This window comes from Tasmannia lanceolata, unplaced genomic scaffold, assembly GCF_043159265.1.
Source record: "Tasmannia lanceolata isolate RefF3 unplaced genomic scaffold, GAP_Taslan_0.1 ptg000015l, whole genome shotgun sequence".
NCBI lineage: Eukaryota > Viridiplantae > Streptophyta > Magnoliopsida > Canellales > Winteraceae > Tasmannia > Tasmannia lanceolata.
The window spans coordinates 34,126,520-34,149,727 of NW_027518692.1; the positions used below are offsets into that span (position 1 = coordinate 34,126,520).

General features: G+C 36.9%; 1 protein-coding gene across 1 annotated transcript; it reads left to right on the top strand.

Moving 5' to 3' along the window:
• Positions 1–817: 817 nt before the first annotated feature.
• Positions 818–23,202, top strand: LOC143846768 (Leucine-rich repeat (LRR) family protein). Its single transcript, XM_077355324.1, has 10 exons — positions 818–1,118; positions 8,796–8,865; positions 11,124–11,170; positions 11,533–11,641; positions 11,826–11,911; positions 14,242–14,332; positions 19,173–19,258; positions 20,329–20,415; positions 21,031–21,173; positions 22,942–23,202. The coding sequence occupies exons 1-9, from the start codon at positions 1,020–1,022 to the stop codon at positions 21,139–21,141; spliced, it is 786 nt and encodes a 261-aa protein (XP_077211439.1). The 5' UTR covers positions 818–1,019; the 3' UTR covers positions 21,142–21,173; positions 22,942–23,202.
• Positions 23,203–23,208: the final 6 nt, after the last annotated feature.

Consider the following 23,208-nt stretch of genomic DNA (forward strand, 5'->3'; position numbering starts at 1 on the left):
TTTCATCCAATTATGGAGTTTGTTTCAATAGAAAAAGAAGAAGAGTGGAATCAAAGGGCGAAAATGAAATGCGATGGTTTGCGAAAATGGTATGTGCACCACTCTTTGTCCCTCTCTCTTCTGCTTCCTCTCTACCTCAGCCTCCGGCCGTTACAAAGCCATCATCTTTAATAGGGATTTGCTAGTGTCTATAGTAGAAGGCATTTTGTGGATGGTCCGTTGCATGTGAGAGCAGCCACACGGGCTCACTTTCCAGCAGATTTTGTCTTCATTCATGTGATAGCTGCGCTCACATGCAACAAATCATTCGCGAAATGCCTTCTGTGATGGACGCTAGCAAATCCCTCTCTAATATAATAGATGAATCTACTTATCGAAAACTTATCAAAAAAGACAAACAAAAGGGGTGGAAATGCTTACATTTTACGAAAAGACAAACAAAAGGCGGTAGAAATGTTAAAAAAGGCATGGTGGAAATCTTATTTCTCATCCTTTATTTTGAGATGTCTCTTCTTTTGGGGTGTGTGGGCCAGGGAAAGTCATTTACGACTTAATGAGGGGCCAGCCAGGTCCCCCTTTTTCGGTAAAGGTGGTTGATATTGGCACTATCATTTTTGATAACTGCACGAACTCATTTTGTCTTTTATTATTTAAACAGCTGGTAAAATGTTCCTACAGTTCACAAAAAGGCTCTCAGAAAGGAAAGGAGAAGCTGAATCGTGCGATTAGTAAAGTATGGTAGTGTCAATATCAGTAGCCTTTGTAGATTGTGGCAATATCAAGAGGTATCTTTTAGACAAAAGTGCGCCTCTATAGTTCATGGTCTTTCCTTATTTTTTCAAAGGGACAGCGAGAGAACGCGCTCTCAAAGTCTGATACGAGTATCGATGAAACGAACCATTTAAACCCTAGCTTTTATGGAAATTCCCTCAACTCGTTTTAGAGATTCGAAAATTCAATATAAAAGTTCAGATTTTATTCCATTTTTTTTACCATTTGATTTCGTAGTTTGTTGAGGAATGGGATGTTGTAGCAGCAAAAACGGGGATTCGAAGGCGAATCGGATCGCTAGATGGAGATCGACGGGTATCGTTGCTCTGAGAGATTCCAAATTAAAGGTATTTCGATTTTTTAGGTCTTAATTTTGCAGTGCTCTGTTTTATCAATTAAATGACACTGTTCATATAAATTTTGATCACTTGTATCTGTTTTTTGGGGGGAATTTTGGGTTTTTATCATTTTTTTCTTCTTAACTGTAATTGAAGCACTCTATATGAAATTAGGGTTTTAGATTTATCTTTTTCAATTGAGAAATCTAGATTTCTGTTTATTCTGCAAATGAAACGTAATTCTTTTTGTTTTTTATTTAAATTTCAGTCATAATCGAATTGTTTTTGCCTCTCTCTCTCTCTCTCTCTAAGAAATCAGGGTTTTGGATTTATTTTTTTAATTGAGAAATCTAGATTGCTGTTTATTCCGCAAATGAAAAATATTCTTTTTCATTCGTTATTGGTGGTTTTTTTTATTTTAATTTCGATCACAATAGAATTGTTTTGCAATTTCAAATTTTATTTTTCTTGAACTAGTTTGACTATTCTCTCTCTATCTCCCTCTTATGACAATTATCGTTTTCCTAACTCTAAAATTTTGATTGCTGTTTACGCAGCTGAAAGCAAACAAAAATAAAATGAAAAAAAAATAAAAAATTCAATAGCTTAGTAAGGGTATGACTTGATGAATCTGCTCTATAGGAGGATAATACTTCAGCAAGTCAAATTCAAAGCATAACAGTAACAATACTTGATTACTAGAAAATTTGTCGTCAATTCAAAGTGTAACAATACTAGATTACTAGAGAAGTTGATCTAAATAATCTTGTAAATGTAATGAATAAATAAATGTAGAGAAATAAAAAGAGGTTTGCGATGCGGATTCTCCCAATATACCTGCCACTCCAAAAAAAAGAAAAAGAGGATTGCTACCCTCCCTGTCAGGGGCGGAGCTACATGTAGCATAAGGGGGGCACCTGCCCCTGTTGAGTTGGGCCAAACTCCTTAATAGGAGGAAGCTAAGTATGTGATTTTGCTGCCCCGATAATGAGCTAAATGTGAACAAAGAGAGATGATGCTTTTTTTCAAGAAAACTTGATGATCTCTCTCTCTCTCTCTCTCTCTCTCTCTCTCTCTCTCTCTCTCTCTTCTCGGGGTTTGTAGTTGTAGGCTTCCCAAAAATGGGAGACTTCCTTGTGTGTGTGTGTGCGCGCGCGCGTGCGTGTTGGGCCGAGGGGTGTGGGGTGGGTGGGCACACTTATATGACCAATTGGTTAGTTATTAGAAGAAGGTAAGCTTTCAAATTTTTTATTTAATAAGGATCTCTTTGATTGCTGATGATGTGACTTTCTAATTTGAGTGTTCATTAGAAGATCACTAACCATACCTTGCTTCGGGTGTATTTTTGTTTGGTTTTTAAATGGAAAGGTTGATTTTCTTTTGCTTAATAGAGAATGTTTTTAAAGATAATAATAAAATATCAAATATGTGGTTACAATTGCCCCTCTTTGTCACTTGTTTTTTTTTTTTTTTTTTTTTTTAATGGTCTTTGTCACTTGTTGTATGCAACAAGTAGTGATTTAAAAAAATAAAACAAAATAATTCAATAGCTAAGTAAGAATATGCTTGATATCAAATGGTCCAAGTAAGACAAATGAACATGGTATACGTAACACAAAGTGAGAATAATACATTAGGATACCATGCAAGTAATAAGTAGGATAAATACTTTCAATTAATAATAAGAATAAGTACTAGTTAGGAAGGTTTTATTGACTTGAGTTATATAAAGCTTTGCAACCTTGAAAATCAGGGCTTTGGAATGTGCCATGCAAGAAATAGATAAAAACCCAACTTTATATGCGGATTGTAGTTTAGCATGTGAAATTCAAAGCATTTTAACGCTTGATTCTAGATGAGTTGATCTAAATAAGCTTGTAAATGAAATGAATAAATAATGCAGACAAAATAATAGAGGTCAACTACTTCCTAGGGGTCTATTTCAATGCCCACAGTTAGATGGCTTGGTCATTGCCCAAAGAAAGAAGATGCTGACTGTTGATCAAGCAAATGTCTATAGTGGCATGCTAAAATGTAATGTTGGCCATAGAGGCCTTGTGCAAAGATAAAGAGGAATCTAAGTATGTGATGTTGCCTACCTAGCTTTGGGCTCGCCGGAATTGGTAGAATTTTTAGAAATATGGAGGGTGGGGTCATTCTGTCCTTTTTGGGTCCAATTGGAAAGAACTGATTCTAATGAAGTTGCAGTTTGTGCTCTCCTCATAGGCTTGCGTGTTTTCAAGGGTTCACTCGAGGGGAAACTCCTTGCGAAAGGTGACTCGGTGAATGTGATTGCTTGGGCTAAAAAAGGAAAGAATTGCCTCGACTTGTGTCCATCAACGAAATTGTGGACAAAAGTAGGGGAAAAATTCTCGTTTTGCCATATTCCAGAAGTGCGAATTAATTAGTAGATAAGTTGGCTTAAGTGTGGTGGGTGTTGGTTTGATTTGTGTATAGGACAACCCCTTCCCAGTGATATTGCGATGTAATTGTTCTTTCTTTAATAAAATCGCTACTTTATATAAAATAAAGTGTATGTGATGTTCCATTTCAAAGAAAAAAAGAAAAGTGTATGTGATGTTGCTGTCCTTATAAGAATGGTAAATGAGAAGAAAGAGAGATGATGGCTTGCCTGCTAGAATACATGATGATCCCTTTCTTTTTCCTTTTTGGGGTTTGTTTTTGTAGGCTTCCCATTAGTGGTTGGGAGATCTTACATGTTCCATTGCATAGTTAATAAAGTGAAGGCAGGTTTTCAAAATTTTATTTAATAAGGATCTCTTAGATTGCTCATGACACGACTTTCTATTTGAGGAGTAATCTTTAGCAATTTGACAACAATACCTCTTTTGGATTGTGATTTTTGTTTGGTTTTTAAATCCCTAAAATGTGAGCTTATTAGTGAAGTATTTAAAGATAATAGTACTAATTATACTAAATAGGTGTTTACAAGTTACAACAACAATGAAACTTTATCTCATTTTTATGAATTTCAACCACAAGCATCTCTTTTTTCCGAGGGGAACTAAACCAATTGTTTTGCCCCACATCTCTCTCTCTCTCTCTCTCTCTCTCTCTCTCTCACACACACACACACACACACACACACACACACACACACACACAAATACACACAAGGTTTCAATGTCAATTATATTTTTTACTTATAAATTTATAATTCGTCAAACCATTTATATTACAAGTTCACATGACTTCAATATCATTTGATTTGCAACCAAAATTATTTGTTTTATCAAAGTAAACTAATTGCAATATTTTTGTTTGTTTTTGATGGATTCCAATTCCATCACACAAGTTTACAATTTTGGTGTTGCCTTTCTTTTCTAATTTGAATTGCAAAACTCAATTATTGTTTAGTCGAGTCTTAGTTTTTCAAGCAAACTAATCACAATAAGTTCTAACCTCCTCTCCCCCCTTCCCTTAAATTTTGAACGTGCTTATAGGGAGGCTATTTATTTTTGAATTTCCAAAGAATGATAACATGCTATTTCGGTAATCTGAACTCACCCTTCGAGGGTATCAAGTGAAACCCCATGATGAGTTAAGGGAAGCTATTGACGCGGTCAAACTATCGCAAGGATAATTTTCTCCTTTATTTGGGTTTTTGTAGGTTGGAGGTCCACTTGAAGATTGACACAAATTTGGGTTTTGCATTTAGGAAGTTGTTTATTTTTGTTAAGTCTTTTAATTAGTGCATCTTGGAAATATTGTTTCATGGGATATTTTCCTATTTGGTTTAGTATGTGTTTAGGATTCTTTGTAAAGTTAGAGTTTTTATTTTGGGATTGTTAATTCTAGGATAGTTTCTTTTATGTTTTTAAATTTGTCAAGGTCCTATTACAGTTTATATTTCCATTAGGAGTATTAATTACTATGATTTGTGGGCACAGACACGAGTGTCGTGTGTCGACATGGACACGGAGTGTCGGACACGGCAAGCCCCCAAAAATTAGAAATGAGGACACGGCTAAACCAGAAACCGGGACACAAAAAAACCAATAGGATACAATGAATATAATATTGGAATAAGAGTATGTTTAGCGTTTTAGGTTTATGAGAGGGGATATAACAACAAATACTAGTTAAAGAGTTAATGATAAAAGAGGTAAACACAATATTCAACAATAAAACAGAATGTCATACTTGGCACAGTACAAAAATGTGTCGACATGCCTAAATTAAGTCCAACACTTCTAGCAGTACAATTACACGTGTTGACAAGGAGTGTCTACACGTGTGGACACGGCACGCGTGTTATCAATAAATTCGAAGTGTTGGCTAAATCATAGATTAATTAGAAGTTAGGAAAGAAAGGAGGCAAATAAGATTGGTCATCAAGTTTGTTTCCTAATTGGAAGGAAACCCCCTTCGCAAGATTGGAGGAAGAATCTAGAAGTTTTGTGTTTCCTAATTGTGAGGAAACCCCCTTTGCAAGATTGAAGGAAGCATCTAGAAATTTTGAGTTCTTTATATAGTGGCCAAGAGCTGTTCTTAATGTAATGAACTAGATTTAATGTATGAAAAGAAGAGTTTTTGGTAAATCATTAAAAAAAAAAGAAGAGTTTTTGGTAAGGCATGGATTTATGGATGTGAAGCCTATTCAAGGTGTGATATCTTGAGCTCTAGGGTGTGAGATCTTAGATCCATCGCAGAGATTTGTTTGGACTTGTTAGTGTGAAGCTAACACCTATCTCTACAATCGATCCTTTTCCAACTAAGATGTTCTCTTTGATGTCTTTCTTGGCTTCAATTTCTTCTCTTTTTTTAAATTGATTTCATGCACATTGCTGAAAGTATGACTATTCCGCCGTATATCCACTCTTGAGCATATCGTATTTTTAGGAGGCATTCTATTTTTGATTAGTTTCTATTTTGGACATCTAGGCTAGTTTCAATTTTTGTGTACACTTTCTATTCTTGAGTTTGTTTCTATGTTTGGAGCTTAGATGTGGGGGTTATCCACATCACCTAGGGCATACACTACCTCACCTTTAGTCTCACAGTTACATGTTACACATGGACCATATATCACTTAAGTCACTAGAGTTAATGACTTAAGTGGTGCTTATATCATATTGGCCAATTGATAGGGCCCATTACTAATCTTCCTCAGCTCCCTATTATACCCATGTGATGGCCTAAGGAGGAATAATTGAAGATTTTTGAGCAAAGGTTGAGTCCTTGCGCCCCTCCCTGCAAGTTGGGAGACTTCTCCCTTGCCATAAGGGGAGAAAACTCCCCACGCAAAAAGTTCCCCCCGTTTTCTTCTCTTCTTCTCTCTCTTCCAATTCTCTTATCTTCTTTCTTCCGCCACTTCTCCTTTTCTTTCTTCCTTCTTCCTCCTCTTCTCTATTCTTCTCCTCCTCCTCTCTCTCTCTCTCTCTCCGTTTTTCTCCCCTAGGCAATCACACGACTGATAGCAGTCCACGTCTGCCCAATCTTGCATCTCTTTCCTTCTCTCTTCCCCCTTTCTTTCTTCACTTTTCTCACCATTATTTCCTCCCCGGTATCCTTCCCTACCTCCTTTGCGGTCTCTGCAGTCCAGGGACTGTCGACCAGTCATACACGGGATTGTTCACCACTGATAGTCCCTTCTACCCTTCTCTTTGACTTCTTGCTTTCATTTCTCCTTATTTCTTTCCATTGGCTTGTAACCTTGCTGGTTACCGCTCTTTCACAACCCTCCCCTTTCACTCTTTTCTTCCTTTTCTGCAACTCCACTCCTTCACGTCTTACCTTGTTGGCCATAGGGATATCACTGATATTCTGTCAGTACAACATCACTTGCTGCAATTTACAGGCCTTATCAGTTTCCTTACTGTTTGGACTGCGCACAAGGATATCTCTTCACTCCGGACACAATCTATCAATGGTTGTTGCTGTCCTGGACTGATCGGACTTTCCTGGTCTCTCCTCCATTTTTCTTGGGCAGCCTTCATAGTGCTTCCCCTGGGGTGAGAGCTGGTTTATTTCTTTTTTTGCTCCTTTAGACCCGATTTTTATCCCCATACCCCTTGGCCTGTTACACCATTCACTTGCTTTATTCTCGAGACTACTTCCCCTTAGGTAGGTGGCTTGTTGGGCCCTAGTATTAGCATTTTCTTTATTTTCGTATCATAGCCAGACCTCTCATACTTTTGCTACCCGTATTTGTATATTGCTATATTTTGGTGTGAAGATGTTATTGAAAAGCATGCCTGGAATCATATTTAAGCTTATTGATGAATTATGTCAATGGTTAACTATAAGTGAAACCCTAACACGATTGCTTGCTTATCAAATGCTTAATCTGATTTTTGTACTGGTTGTGCTACTTGAAGGTTGACCCATGAAGCTCCTAAAACTTTGCAATAACCCACGAACCCTTGGGTTTGCACCCCAACTTCAGCCCAATCCATCTGCTGGATTTGATTCAATCCTCGAGGCAATCCTCAGTTTTGATATTGTCACCTGGTCCAAAATTTTAAACTGGGTTTTTATTCTTTGCTTTTCTCGTATTTCTTTTAATCTCTTATCATTAGCCTTCTTAAACCCTTTCACAACCTTCTCTTCTATTACCTAAGCTTTCCTCCCATGTTGTACTACATCATGTGGATGTGTAACTGGATGAATTGGGGTGTGTTGGTCTCAGATATGTTGTTTCTTTAGTTCTCCATTTTATGAATCTTGCTTTCCTGAGCATTATGTAAATCAAAATTACTATTTCAAATTTCTAATAGCTGTCTTCAAAATTTGGCTGGTTGAGTTGGTTCCACCAGGGAAACCGGTTTAGGTTTCACAGATTTGGTTTCTGAGCACTGCTGTAAAAGCCCATTCTGATTTCAGGTTCAGTTCAGCTTGCTCCATCTGAGGAGAGCTGCAAGGATTTAGAATTTAGAAGAAATGCATTTCTGTTATTTTATCTATTTTTGGTTTGGCTTCTAATCTTTTGATTCATGTTATTCCAAGTGTAACTTTGATACAACATTATGTTTCCGGTGGAGGTATATTTTTGAACTCCCAGTAGTTTTGGGTTGGATCCTGTTTTAGTTATGCGCATAGAAGGTCGTAGACTTGTTGTGGCTTTGGCCAAAACTTGTGTAATTTTGAATATTATTTAGGGAAGATAATTTTGTTGTTGATTAAAGACAAGTTCTAAGATTTTCTGGTTGAGTTGGGTTTGGTTCTGTCTAAAGGGAGGCAAACTGCACAGATTTGGACTACTTGCATTTGTGTTCTTAAAATTATTGCTGTTTTGGCTACAATGTCGAGATTCACGTCATTCCAAGTGTAGTTTAAAATTTAAATCCAAAATTACTATTTGATTTGTGGTTTCTTTGAGTTTTCTCTTGAACTGGATTGGTTTATGCCAAGCAGAAACAGCATGGACTTAAAATTCATGCATTTAGGATGTTAGTGACTTTTTTGGCACAAATATGTATATTGTTTGATGAGAAACTAAAGTTTTCTTAACATTGTAACAAAATGGTTTTTTGATTTGAATGTCAAAATAGTTATATCACATTTTAATTCATTTGTTAGGATATTAAGAACAATTTTCTCCCCTTTATTATTTATGTTTTGATCTTGCAATTGTAGTGGGATTTACTATGTGTACTGATTCTAATTGTTTTAGCTCAGCCCCTTTTTTTCTCTTTACTAACTAAAGAATTGGCACTTGAGCAGGTCTTTCCAAGGGAAGTTCTTGAGCTGGACAGATCTGTGCGTACACTTGATCTAACACACAATAAGATAGGTACTATGTGCTGTATATGTGTGTTTAGTTCAGTGCATTTGAACTTCAGTGATTATCGTCTTGCGCCTTCTGTGCACAGAGTTTTGCTCCTCTCTCTCTCCCTCTCTCTCTAGCTCTCTCCACACAGACACAGACACATTTTGTTGTGGTTTTAGGCTACTACAAAAATGTGAAATTGTGTTTGATTGATTGCAAATAAGAGAAAAGAAAGAAAAAATAGAAAGAATTGCACAAGAAACCCTAACTGACACGAATTGATGGAGGATTTCAAGTACCCTCACGGCTCTGTCTCCTCTCCTACATGTTATTAAGTCAATCAAATTACAAGAATAATCTTACGTAATAAACGTAAGCTGAAGGGCATAAAAGAAAAATCATGTACACAAATTGATGCACTGGGTCATATCACATCCATTTGTGAACTAAGAAGTTATATTGTGCTTGTGTCATAGCCTTTGTGAAGAGATCTTCCAGTCGTTGTGAAGGCGGAACCTATGGAAGTGAGATCATCCTCTAGAGTAGCACTGGTGCATATAGTGATCCACCTCAATATGCATCGTTTGATCATGAAAAACAGGATTAGTGGCAATCTGAATAGTACTCTTATTATCTCCATAAAGTGGCGTGGATGGAGGAATAAGTATGCCAACATTTGAAAGTAGTGCATGAAGCCTCACTATCTCAATGGATGTTGGAGACATTGATTGATACCCTGCTTTTGCTGGCGACTTAGAAACTACATCTGATTTCTTACACTCTTAGGAAATCAAAGAATCTGCTAGGAACATGCACCGATCTTGTAGTAGATCGATGAGTATCATGGCACCATACCCAATCTGTACCGGTATAGACAACCAAATCAAGTGAAGATGATGGCGGAAAATGGAGACTTCGGCATACTGTTCGACGTAAGGATATGATTATGCGATCCACATCCGTGAGATGAGATGTATGAGGAGCAGAGACAAACTGATTCAGAATCTGAACGAAATAAGCAATATCATGTCTCATCATCGTCACCTATGATTTCTGGACACGGCCATGGGTGTCGCGTGTCGACACGGACACGGAGTGTCGAACGTAGCAAACCCCCAAAATTTAGAAACGGGGACACGGCTAAAATAGAAAGTATATATGATACTACAACAAATATTAGTTAAAAAAGAGCTATAAAAGTGTTTTTAATAGTTAATAATACAAAACATGCACACACACCCACATTAAGTCTATCACTTATAGTAGTGCATTTAAAGTGTCCAAAGAAGTGTCGACACAAGGGGACACGCATGTCGTGTCGGACACGGCGGGACACGTTTGTTGACAATAAATTTAAAGTGTCGGCTAAATCATAGTCGTCAACTAAGTCAACTCCCCACAAATCGATGATATATAGTCGGATTGTCAATAGGAGTACCATCAGATTGTCAATGCTTCACATTGATCTCTTGAGGAGTATCCATTGTCTGGTTGTTCGTAAGATGTGCAAAGGATATCAATCTTGGCACTTAGTTTGACTGACTACTTTACCTGTATCTAGTCTTGAAACCTCTAGTCCAAGGAAGTACGTCAACTATCATAAGTCTTTCATCTTGAATGTGGACCAGAGAAACGACTACAACTCATCAATGATCCTGATTCCTGAATGTGGACTAGAGAAACGACCCCATGACTTATGGAGCAGGAACATACGTCCCTACTCCGTGACTTATATACACTACTGAAAGGTGTATATAAGTGATATAAAAGTTCCTATTTCCCACCAAAAATAGGAGGCAAAGTATTAGATGTGGGATGGTATACCAATTTTTTCACCAAAATATGGTCTATATGGACCCATCTTCTTTAATGGGTGTTCCCGTGCTGGTTGTTCAATTTTACATGCATATGAATTTGGGATCACTATCATTTAAAAAAAGAGAGTTTGGGATCACTATTGTCCACAAGTAATTATCTTTAAGTACCAAATTTGGTGTTTTAGCACTCTTCTGATACTTGTATACTCATGCACTCCCATGTAACCATTCTTAAAAATGGTGTTTTTCTGTGGTGATTACTATTTGTAGTTATGTGTTTTTCTCAAAAGTTTCATGGAAATCTTGTGTCTGGGATGTATGAGACAGCTTCATATTATTTTTTAAGAAAATGGGTCAGAAAGGAAATACTTGCTTTCTTTAGTATTGAAAGATTGATTTGAAGTACTCCTTTTAAAACTATTGCTTTTATAGTTCTCTAATTTTGCTAATGTTATGTTTCTGCAGTTGATATTCCTGTCGAGGTCAGTAAATTAGTCAACCTGCAGCGCCTGGTGAGTACAGCAATTCCACATTTTGCATTTCATGTATTCAAGCAATAAACCTCTAGTGGGCCTTTCAAGCATTGTTTTAAATTTCGGCCGAAATCTGAAATTTCAATCCGAAATGTCCAAAATTTCAGATTTTGGATGGGACCGAAATCTAAAAATTTCGGATTTTGGCCGAAATTTTGTCATTTTGACCAAAATTGTAAAAATTTTGGCTGAAAAGATCGAAATTTGAAAAAAAAAATCCGGTTTCGGTAGGGATCGAGACCGAAATTTTAATCCATGCTTTCGAGTGAGAGTCCATGATCTATCATGGAAATAAGGTTGTAGAAACAGGCGTAACTAATGGAGTGACTATTACTTTTCAGATCTTTGCTGAGAACCTTATCGAGCGCCTCCCTATGAACATGGGGAAACTTCAGTCTCTAAAAGTGCTCACTCTTGATGGGAATCAGATTACTACCTTGTCTGATGAATGTAATTCTCTGTCCAAACAAATTTGAGGCAATCATATAATTTTTTGTCATCTGATTGTTAATTCACCTCTATTCTTGTCAAAACTGTAACATTCTATCTTTATGTGTGATAAGCCTACATGGTCTTGAATTTTCATCCTGTGATTTTTCTGCCGGTTCTAACTACATACATTTCCCATGTCCAGTGGGATTGCTTGTCAGGCTTGAGAGATTATCCATCTCAGGGAATTTGTTAACAAGCTTGCCTGAAACTATAGGGAGTTTGCGCAATGTGAGTATGTCTTGATCTAACTAGTCGAACATTAGTCACTTGTTTGTTTTTTGCCCTATTCCACGGGATAACAGTCTTTTGCATATGTTCCAACCTCTGACAACATGGTTGGGTACTTTTCCTTTTTTTTTTTAATATGTTCTTGTAATTTCCAATAGCCCTATTCCACCGGATAGCGGTCATTTGCATATGTCCGAACCTCTGACAACACGGTTGGGTGCTTTTCCTTTTTTTTATGAATATGTTCTTGTAATTTTCAATAGAAATGCAGGTACAAATCCCATTTCACATAATAAAGTGCAAAAGTGTTATCCTTTTAATTGAGCTTGTAATTGCATAAACTGGCATTCTACATACCATAGTTTTAAAACTCCACCGCATCATTGTGGACTCATCTGAGTCGACGACCTTTTACCTTGGCCGCGTTCCACATTTTGCCCTACGTAGTCAATAAAAACTCCTTTGACTCTCCCAACTTATGACCTCATCAACCGAGTACTCAACCACGTCATGTCAAGTCGACTAGGATTTTCTTTGGCCGCGTTTTGACCCACATCCTTGTTTTGAATCACTGCTACAGACAACTAAGGGAATCATGCAAAGGTAAATATTAGATGGCACCCTTGCGCCAGACTCAGTATAACCTGCATTACAATCACTGGTTGATGTTCAGAGTGTTGCCTTTAATGGTATAAGCCTTGGGTGCTTTGTGAGGAGCAGAGTTTTACACATTTCTCTAATGCTTTACCATTAGCAAGAGTAAGTAGATGGGTATTGGAGTGCTGTGAATGCGTATTAGTTACTAAATGTACTGTGGTTTAGAATACTTCCTTAGATGTCCCAGATTGTCTTCTTTGTGGGTCCTAGGAGTCTTAAATTGGTGCAGGGGGTTGGCAGACAGTAGGTCTTGCGTGGATTTTAGGGCATCCTAGCAAGATCATTCAACTGACGCCGTTTTGCATGGATTTTAGGGCATCCTAGCAAGATCATTCAACTGACGCCATTGATCATGATGTGAAAACAATCTTTTTACTTGTTTGTATTTTGGTCATTATGTCAGGATATTATTGCAGTCTTCCAGCTCATCCGTGAAATGATTCACATGTGGAAAACGGTCAAAACTTAGAAGTAGAAATTACTACGGATAGTAGGATGGGCACAACTATAACATACTTTCTGGCTCAAAGTGGATGTGGCTCCAAATATGCCCAAATAGGTGACTACATAACCTTCTTGAGGTTATAAAATTCAGGACAACCTAGTAGCACGACATGCAAATTGTGTAACTGTTGCTTCATGAATTTTATCGTGGTGACGTGAATGATGGAAATTGTATATTACAAGGGGAAATTCTGCTTTTCTTCCACTTTTGATTCCTTGAGTAGGACTTTTAACTTTTAAGTTGATCTTCTTTCTCTTGGTAGAAGTTAAATACAAGGCAATGGTTGATGATGATGCAAGTGAAAGAATATGGGAGAAGAAACTAAAAGAAGACATTGGTTGCATGATCAAGGAGCCTATGAATGACCTATTCAATTACATAGCTTAAAAATATTAAAATTACCCTGTGTCCTAGTTTTAATCTACACCCTACATTATCCTCTAGTCCTAGCCCTTAAACAAGACCTAAATGTCTTTCCTACTGAATTTAATACTTGAAGAAGAAATAGAATCAAATACAGACAAAAGTAGTTCTCATGAATTCCCCACTGGACTTTCTAAAACGTACTTAAAACTAATTACAGAAATTAGTAAAATATCACCACAATTCTTTTTGTTTTACTTTGGCGGTTTTGCATCAAATGTCAAAATCTTGCCAAATTTATAGAACTCACCAATGCATATTTCTGACAGATCTTTGAAACAAGTTATATCTTTCTTAGAATCTATACACAGGGGCAAAGTTATGCGTCCTAGAAGTTTCTGCATCAACTTGAAGGACCCTATTTTCTGAGGACGTCAAATCCTCTTGTACACACTTTAATTTCTTGTCAATCACTAGTTCTTTCTCATGAAATTTGAACATTGTCTCTTTCAACGCTTAAAATATTGTCTGCCCTCACAAGAAGAAAAGTGAAGTAAAATTTACCATGAATTATTTTCATGTACAAATTTACCATGAATAACTTTCATGTTCCAATGAACTTTGGTTTGCAATGTCCTAGGGTATGAATGGACTCATTTAAAAAGGTGGTTTTTGGTCCTCCTATTTTCATGGAGGCCATTTTTTTATCATCCTATGGTAAAGTTACGATGTGTGTGTGTGTGTGCGTGCGTGCGTGCAGTGTTTTGACTATTGCAGGCATAATGTGGTTTGTTTCACAATACAGTTGTTGCTGTTAAATGTGTCAAACAACAATTTAAAGAACCTTCCAGAATCAATTGGGAGTTGTTTCTCGTTGGAAGAATTGCAAGCAAATGGTACTTTCCTACCTTGTCAGATCTTTTACTTATGTGATTATTGTGAACTATATCATGTGCGTTATCATATCATGATTTAATACTACTGTTTCTGATTTGTACAATGCTTATACTACTGTATTTTGATAATTAATGAGCTCAACTGATTCCTGAACGAATACCCAGTTCACGTTAGTTCTTCTTACCATTCAAAACTCAACTCAACTCAACAAAGCCTCTGTCCCAAACTAGTTGGGGTCGGCTATATGAATCCTTTAGAAAAAAATCATGATCTTCTTACCATTCAAAAATAAAATAAAAAAATCTACTTCACGTTAGACACCATAATTTTTAAAGAGCAGAGTGAACTTATTTGTTGCATTGCAATAACCATTAACACAGTAACACCATCATTCCATCAGTCATGTAACATATGACAACAGTATAAATAACGAATGTTGTATAATGAATCACAACCTTTATTTATACCAGCATTTTCTATTCATTATGTAACAGAAAATAACATTGTTTCTGTAAAGGAATGCTTGGATATTTAAGAATGTGTCCAAAAGTGCCTCCTGCGTCTATATGAGTATTATCACTCTTATTACATCTTGGGTGACTACCATCCCATGCTCCAGCATGTACTCTAGTATGGATATCATGTGTTGCTAGGAGGGGTGCAACAGTATACCGTCAGGGAGATTCCTATTGCCCCTAGGTGGTCGCCCCCTGACCCGGGTTGGCTCAATCTCAATTTCAACGGATCTAGTATTGCAAACCCGGGTCCGACTGGTATTGGAGGCCTCCTTTGAGATGAGGAAGGTAGCCTAGATGGGCTTTCTCTGGACCCATAGGCACAAAGGACTCACATGAGGCGGAAGTGAGGGCTCTTCTACATGGAGTTTGTATTATTGAGAGAGCGGACATATAGCATATGTGGATTGAGGGAGACTCTCTTAATGTCATAAGATGGATGGAGGGCTCTCACCCTTCCCCGTGGCAGTTTGCTAAGGTTGTTGATGATATTCATGACTGGCTTGCAGGCTTCCTAGTTGGATTCCACCACGTCAAGAGATTGACTAATATCGAAGCGGATCGCCTGGCTCCATCATGTGCCATCCTATCTTATCTTGGAGATTTTTGACTTTCTCTTCCCTTAACTCTCCTCCCTCGCGATCCCTTATTAGTATCGCTCGTATCTCTCTTTTCTCTTTGTGCTGACCTCCTTGGTCAGCTTCTTTCTCTTTATATCAATAAAATATGACTGTCAACTAACCACCATCTCCAAAAGCTTAAGCTGTTGGTGAAAGGTGTTATTTATCTTTTATACTTTAACACTCCCCCGCTCGTGTGGCCCACTTGGCAAACACATGGCACATGTGGTCCCACTTTGGGCCGACCATTGCATGTGGATTTTTGCTATCCGAGAGGTTTGAACTCGAGACCTTTGGCTTTGATACCATGTTAACTAACCAACTTCTCCAAAAGCTTAAGTTGTTGGAGAAAGGTGTTATTTATCTTTAATACTTTAACAATGACCATTCAAGAAAAAAGAAAAAAGAAAAGAAAACCATGTAAGAACTAAGAAGAGAAGTGAAGAGATGGGAGGAGAAAATTTAATTTCCGTTTGATATGAGCAGTCACAAATATCTCCAACATTTTCAAAAGTACCGCAAGTGATTTTTTGATTGAACGACATAATCCCGAAGAGAGAATGGTTTCTACACACATGTGTAGAGAAGTTATCTACACACTAGTTTAAAATACAGTGGAGGCCCACATTGTTTGGGTGATCCAAACCATTCATCTGATTGGCCCTCACATAGATAGGGTGTCCACAAAAAATCAGCTCCATAGGATCATCCTAACCCTTCGAACCGTGGAGGCAAAAAATGGACAGATTTGTGAAGGTTTATACACGTCCATTTTACCTCCACAAATCGTAGGGTTGGGATGATCCTATGGAGCTGATTTTTTATGGACACCCTATCTATGTGAGGGCCAATCAAATGAATGGTTTGGATCACACAAACAATATGCCCTCCACTGTATTTTAAGCTAGTGTGTAGATAACTTATCTACACACATGTGTAGAAACCGTTTTCTCAATCCCGAAATTTTCCTGAGATTTTGAATAATCAGCAAGATGTCTTCATATTTTATTTTATCTCCAAAATATGACAAAAATATCGTGATAAATTCACGATATTGTTTGTTGTCCTAATTTTTTTTTAATTTAAAATTTATATATTTAAAATTTTCATTTATGCCGATATTATAACAATTTTTATATTTTGAGGGATTTACTAGGTACTTTCGCAGAACGGCATTTCGCGGCTGGCTGTTACATGAGAGAGCAGCCACACAGGCTCACTTTTCAGTAGATTTTGTAGTACTCATTTAGTTTGTCCCATTTGTTTTTAAAATTTTAAATTTATATATTTTAAATTTCATTTCTGCCTATGTTATAACAATTTTAATATTTTTAGGGATTTGCTAGGGACTTTCACATAAAGGCATTTCGCGGCTGGCTGTTGCATGAGAGAGCAAAACACATGCTCACTTTTCAGCAGATTTTGTCTTACTCATTTTATTCATCTGAGGTGGCTGCTCTGATGCAACAACCAGCCGCAAAATGCCTTTCTGCGAAATTCCTTAGCAAATCCCATATTTTATTTAAAAAATAAAAAACATTGAACTTAAAAAAACAAAAAACAAAAACAAAATCAAGGCATGTACAAATTAAGCCTTGATCTGTTATACATAAACGTGCCTTTCATGCGAGGACTAGAGACATTGAGCTGGGTTGGAGTTGAGTATCAGAAAACTGATTTCTAAGTCATGTCTGAGCTTTTGGATATTCGTAGTGCTAGATGGATGCCCTCATGAATTTATAGTGATGGGGATCTAGACAAAGGATTAAAAGTGTACCGGCGACGAAGGAGACACAGAGACATGCAAATGACTTCGATCTGGATGAACAACCCGATTCCGATGTCACGCGGGCCCTTTTGGATTCCTCGAGTTCTTTAACTTTTTTAATTATAGATTTTTAAATGAGTCTTTTTAAGTCATAGGGGGTAATAAGGTATTTTCCTATGAAAATAGCTTAATTTCTTCAAGTCATGAGTGTTTTAAATAGGCCCCACGCATGTATTATGAAAAATTCAAGCGGCAACAAGTCCTCAAGTCATTAGATGGTAGTTTAGTCCTTAGGGTTTTTATTTGTTTGATATAAATACTTATGTTGGGTTTGGAAGAGACAACAAATACTTTGACAATGATATTGATAACTTCTTTGGAGAAAAAGCTTTGGGCCCTTTTGGATTCCTTGAGTTCTGTAACTTTTTTAATTATAGGGTTTTAAATGAGTCTTTTTAAGTCATAGGGGGTAATAAGCTATTTTCCTATGAAAATAGCTTAATTTCTTCAAGTCATGAGTGTTTTAAATAGGCCCCACACATGTATTATGAAAAATTCAAGTGGCAACAAGTCTTCAAGTCATTAGATGGTAGTTAGTCCTTAGGGTTTTTATTTGTTTGATATAAATACCTAGGTTGGGTTTGGAAGAGACAACAAATACTTTGACATTGATATTGATAACTTCTTTGGAGAAAAAGCTTCTTCTTCTTCTTCTTCTTCTTATGCTTTGGTGATATGCCAATGATTCTATGGTGAGGTGCCAAAAAAAACTCTTGGGGGGATGCCTTGAGTTAAGTATATTATTTTTTCGTAACTTGCCACCTATTTTCTCCTAATTTTGTCGCTTTTTTTTCTTGATTTCTTCCGCAAAAACAATATGCCCGGGAACATGAAATATTCATTTCCCTTTCCTAAGACCTAAAAAATTAATTGTTTTTCTTGTTGTTTCCTCGTTACTCGCCACCTATTTTTCTCCTAATTTTGTCTCCTTTTTTTCTTGATTTCTTCCAAAAAAACAATATGCCCGGGAACATGAAATATTCATTTACCTTTCCTAAGACCTCAAACATTAATTGTTTTTCTTGTTTTACACATCCTATCTCATCCTAAATCATGTGCCCCTTAATCTTGCCTAAAACACTTGTCTGCACCTTCCCAACACACATTTGCACCTTCGCGGCATGCGTCTCCACCCCTTCAAACCTCCCCTGCACTTAGCAGAAATAATTTTCCAATCTAATCATATCTTTTAGGATCCAAAACCTCAATTTTTATCCATCCTCTTCGCCCTTATTTCCAAACCTATTTCCGCACTACCCTAAATCACTCAGATTTCCCAATTTCTTTGAAAATGAAATGGCCAAGGTTTGAGACCTTGTGTGAATTTTGCACGTGGGAATTGAATCACCCACTTTGTGAGTTGCTGAAATTTCAGAATTGTGAGATTTGTGAGTTTCTATTCTTGAATTCTTGTATGCTTTTATATCGATTGATGTTATAATTAATTTTGCTCATGGAAAGTGTTAAGTTCTCAAAATTTGTTCATCTTTTCATGTCATAACCCTAGAATCTTATCGTTTTCTAGATTTGTTACTTTCTTTCCATCATTCAACACATTTTATATGAGTTCTCGAGTTCTAATTCTGGTTTCTAAGCAGCTCTACTTAGTTGTGATTCGTCCTATGTCATATCGTATTGCACCCCTTTGTCTAGGAAAGTTTATCCAGAAAATCTTAGGGAATTCTTAATATTGAAAGATCAAGCTACATGCCATTTCTTTTTTTCAAGAGAAGTCTATGTGCATTTTCCTCTACTCCTGCAGTATTATACAAAGATTTACATGAAAATGTTTTTATAATATTATGGACATCATGCACTGCGATCTTCCTGTAATTTTCCCTCTTTGTATTCCTCTTTAAAACCTTGATTTTTGCAGGCAATTCCATTGAAGATCTGCCCTCGTCAATTTGCAATCTCATTCACCTGAAGTCTCTTTGCTTAAACAATAATAATGTGCATCAGGTGCGAAAGTATAACCATTTTAAGCTCCAGTGGCTACCATGCACTACTTTACATGTTATTTTTAAACCCTCGACTCATGTAAAAGGATGTATGCTATTTTCTCTCCATGAGCAGTATAAAAGCCATTTGTTTTCTTTGCATAAGACACTGTCTCATTTTCGAAAAAAAAGAAAAAAGAAAAAAAAGGACACTGTGTCTGTTAGCCATTGTAATTCAGAATATTGACCATTACGTAACATATCAGTCGTCACTTACCATATTCATGCCCATTTCTATGGTAAATGAGGTTGACTCCATTAGATGACTAGACTGGTCGATAAGTAATTTGAAGTTAATCTGGATTCTCGTTTGAACAGAAAAATAAAAAAGTGATTCTCTCTCCGGATCTATCTCTACTTATATTGTTTTCTTTTCCTCTTTGAACAAAACCACATTAAATCTCTCACCATCTAGCCCTACCTTCTCCTTTTCCGTCAAATCCAAGTGCTAGAACTGATGGATCTGCTTGTATTTCATTCGGATCTTGATTCCGGAGGTCTTTATCTCTAATGCTGTTTCTCCATTTCCTTTTCAAGGATAGTTCATGTTTACTGCTTGATTTTCTGCATTTCACACTCTAATTTAGGTGTGCAACTCGGGTTGATTTTTCAGAATTCGGGTTGAGCTTTTACCTTAAAATCGGGTCGGGTTTGGGTTGATTCCAATTCATTTTTTAGCAAAAGTTCAGCCCGTCCCGACCCAAGTTGCACCCCTACTCTAATTTAATGTTTATTTTTAGTTTTCTATTCCATGTCTTCATTCATGCAAGTTCTTTCATGTGAATATCTGGGTGTAGATCCTCTTTTTTGGTGGTTTATCAGATATTTCTTTCCCAAAACCGACCATATTGGAATCGTCATATATTTAGTTCTAAGTTGCCTGTAGGTACCATCATGTTACATTCCATCAATACATCAAACTTAGTAGCATTATATAATACATATATTTTTGAAACCTTGTCTTGCATGGCTAAGGAAAACCATCCTCACCATAAGCCACATGTTATATGATCTTGCTATCTTGTTGGACAGATACCACATAATCTATTGAAAGAATGCAAAGCTCTGCAGAATATTTCTCTCCATGATAATCCCATTTCGATGGACCAGTTCCAACAAGTAAGTCTTTCATTCTGAAACAAATGTAACAATGACACTATTTTTTTTTCCAATTTTTCTGTGAATGTTCAGATATGTAACAGCAGGGATATTTGGACAAACTTTGGATGCAGTTTATCGTTTTTTTTCTCTTTTGGGTTTTGGGCATAGTTAATTTATACAGTTTCAATATATTTTGTTATCAAGATACATATTTATAAACCTTATAAATGTATATATCGGGAGAGGACATCTGCAATCGATTCTTTTGATTGTGGCACTCCTTTATTTATATTAATCTTTTTTTCATTGGCTGGTACGGATTAGGGGTACAACTCGGGGCGGTTATTGGGAATTCGGGTTGAGCATTTAACTTAAAATCGGGTTGGGTTCGGGTTGATTCCAATTCATTTTTTAGCAAAAGCTCAACCAACCCGACCCAAGTTGCACACCCCTAGTACGGATATAATGTTCAATATTATCACATATTTTATGGACACGTCACTACTCGCTACGTCTGGTTTTCAGAAGCATTTCCATGTCTAAATTCAGTCACAAGTGTATGGTACGTTTTAATGCTTTGTTTGCTAATGTTGTCACATTTCAGTGTTTGATATTTCCTCTCTTCTTTGATAGATGGAAGGATTCCAAGAGTTTGAAGCACGAAGGAAAAAGAAGTTCGACAAGCAGATTGATTCAAATGTGATGATCGGCTCTACAGGCCTTGATGAGGGTCTTGATTTGTGACTACTGTGCTCTGACACTGTTCAGACTCTACAGTAAGTTCTCATCTTTGGTTCTTCATGAATAGGCAATAGTACCCCTTCAAGGCTTAAATACTCTAAACTTGAGTAGCCCTTGATGAGCAAATGGAGTCCAAGTTGATTATAACTTGGTCTAGTTATCTGAGTCTACAAAGCTTCTGACATAACTTGGGTTTTAAGGTTTTTCAGTAATTTTTTTGAAAAGCGACAATATATTTATATACTAAAGCCGTTACAAGAAAGGAGGGGGGACTAGGAGTCCCCCTGATTACAGCATATGAATGGCATACTATGCTGCACGGATTCTTTGCCCCCCTATGCCGAATCCGTGTCGACACGCCTCCGCATGCTAATCAGATATGGATTCGTGTGGGACACACCCGGATATTCTTGTGGTAGCCATGTCCCACACGAATCCTTTTTTTTTTTTTTGGGTGAATCCGACGCATCGTTGTCTCTTTTAAAATGCGAATACTGTAAATTTTCTTGTTACACGTGTTTTCTTAATTTTTTTATATGAAGCACCACCTGTACTCTTTTAATAAAAACGCTAGCGCTTCGACCATCGAACATCGACCCCCTACGTCCTTCGAATCTCTTAATAAAAACTCGCTCTGACTCTCTATCCTAAAATTTTTCATGAATACACACACACACACACACACACACACACACACACACACACACACACACACATATATATATATATAGAGGAAAGTGAAGCTACACCACCGGTGTAGCTAACTTAGCTACACCGCCGGCTTAAAATACAATGGGCCCACATTGTTTTGGTGATCCAAAGAATTCATTTGATTGGCCCTCACATAGATAGGGTGTCCACCAAAAATCAGCTCCATAGGATCATCCCAACCCTTCAAACTGTGGAGGCAAAAATGGACAAATTTGTGAAGGTTTTTACACGTTCATTTTTGCCTCCACAAATCGTAGGGTTGGGATGATCCTATGGAGCTGATCTTTGGTGGACACCCTATCTATGTGAGGGCCAATCAAATGAATTCTTTGGATCACCAAAACAATGTGGGCCCATTGTATTTTAAGCCGGCGGTGTAGCTAAGTTAGCTACACCGCGCTTCACTTTCCTCATATATATATATATATATATATATTTTAAGTTTGAAAAGTTTATTTTATTTAAAATTACTGTATCCACGAATCCTACATTTTGGGGTTTGCTCAATCCGACACCTTTAATCCGTGAATCCGAATCCATGCAACACTGACGGCATAGAACAGGTTCTTATGCCCAAAAAGCCTACAGAATCTACAAGGTTTTTCAGTATTCAATTTAGTTTTTTCACTATGAGTTTTTTTTTTGGTTTCAAGAAAACCAAGCTATTATCTTGACTATGAATTTTGCCTGTCTGATGCATATATGTTAAGTAACAAAGACAATACAGTTTCTAAGGCCGTGTTCGTTTTGGATTTTGAGAATCAATTTTGAGTCCAAAAATGATTGTTGGACTCAAAATTGCATTTAATTTTGAGTTGAATAAATTTTTTTTTTTTGAAATGGAAATTTAATGATCAGTTTTGGATCCAAAACTGATTCTCAAAATCCAAAACCAACAGGGCCAAAAAAAACACGGTACCAGACCCACATGACACATGGGGAATTTATATTTGGATTTGGGACAACTTTTATGCATATTCCTTTTTCTTTTTTTCCTTTTTGTAATAAATTGCCATTAGATTAGTTTTCTCACCATCACATTTGTATTTGTATCAAATTCAATCCTAACCATTTCCTGCTTCTTTCATGAAGTTAGGGAAGTTTGGTAACCAAAGGGAAGGAATGAAGGAGGCTGTTTGAATCGGTGAAGGTGGCGGCATTTTTAGTCCTCATGTATTGTACCTCGTGTCATCTTTCTGGAATTCATGTCTTATATCATTCATTAAATGTGCAGCATTCTTGCATTTTTCATTCTATAGTCTATACTGAATAAAAATATTCACATTGCATTCGCTACATAAAATTTGTAAATGGTTGTTTTAAATAAAAGCTCACCTGCCCATCATTTGCATATATATA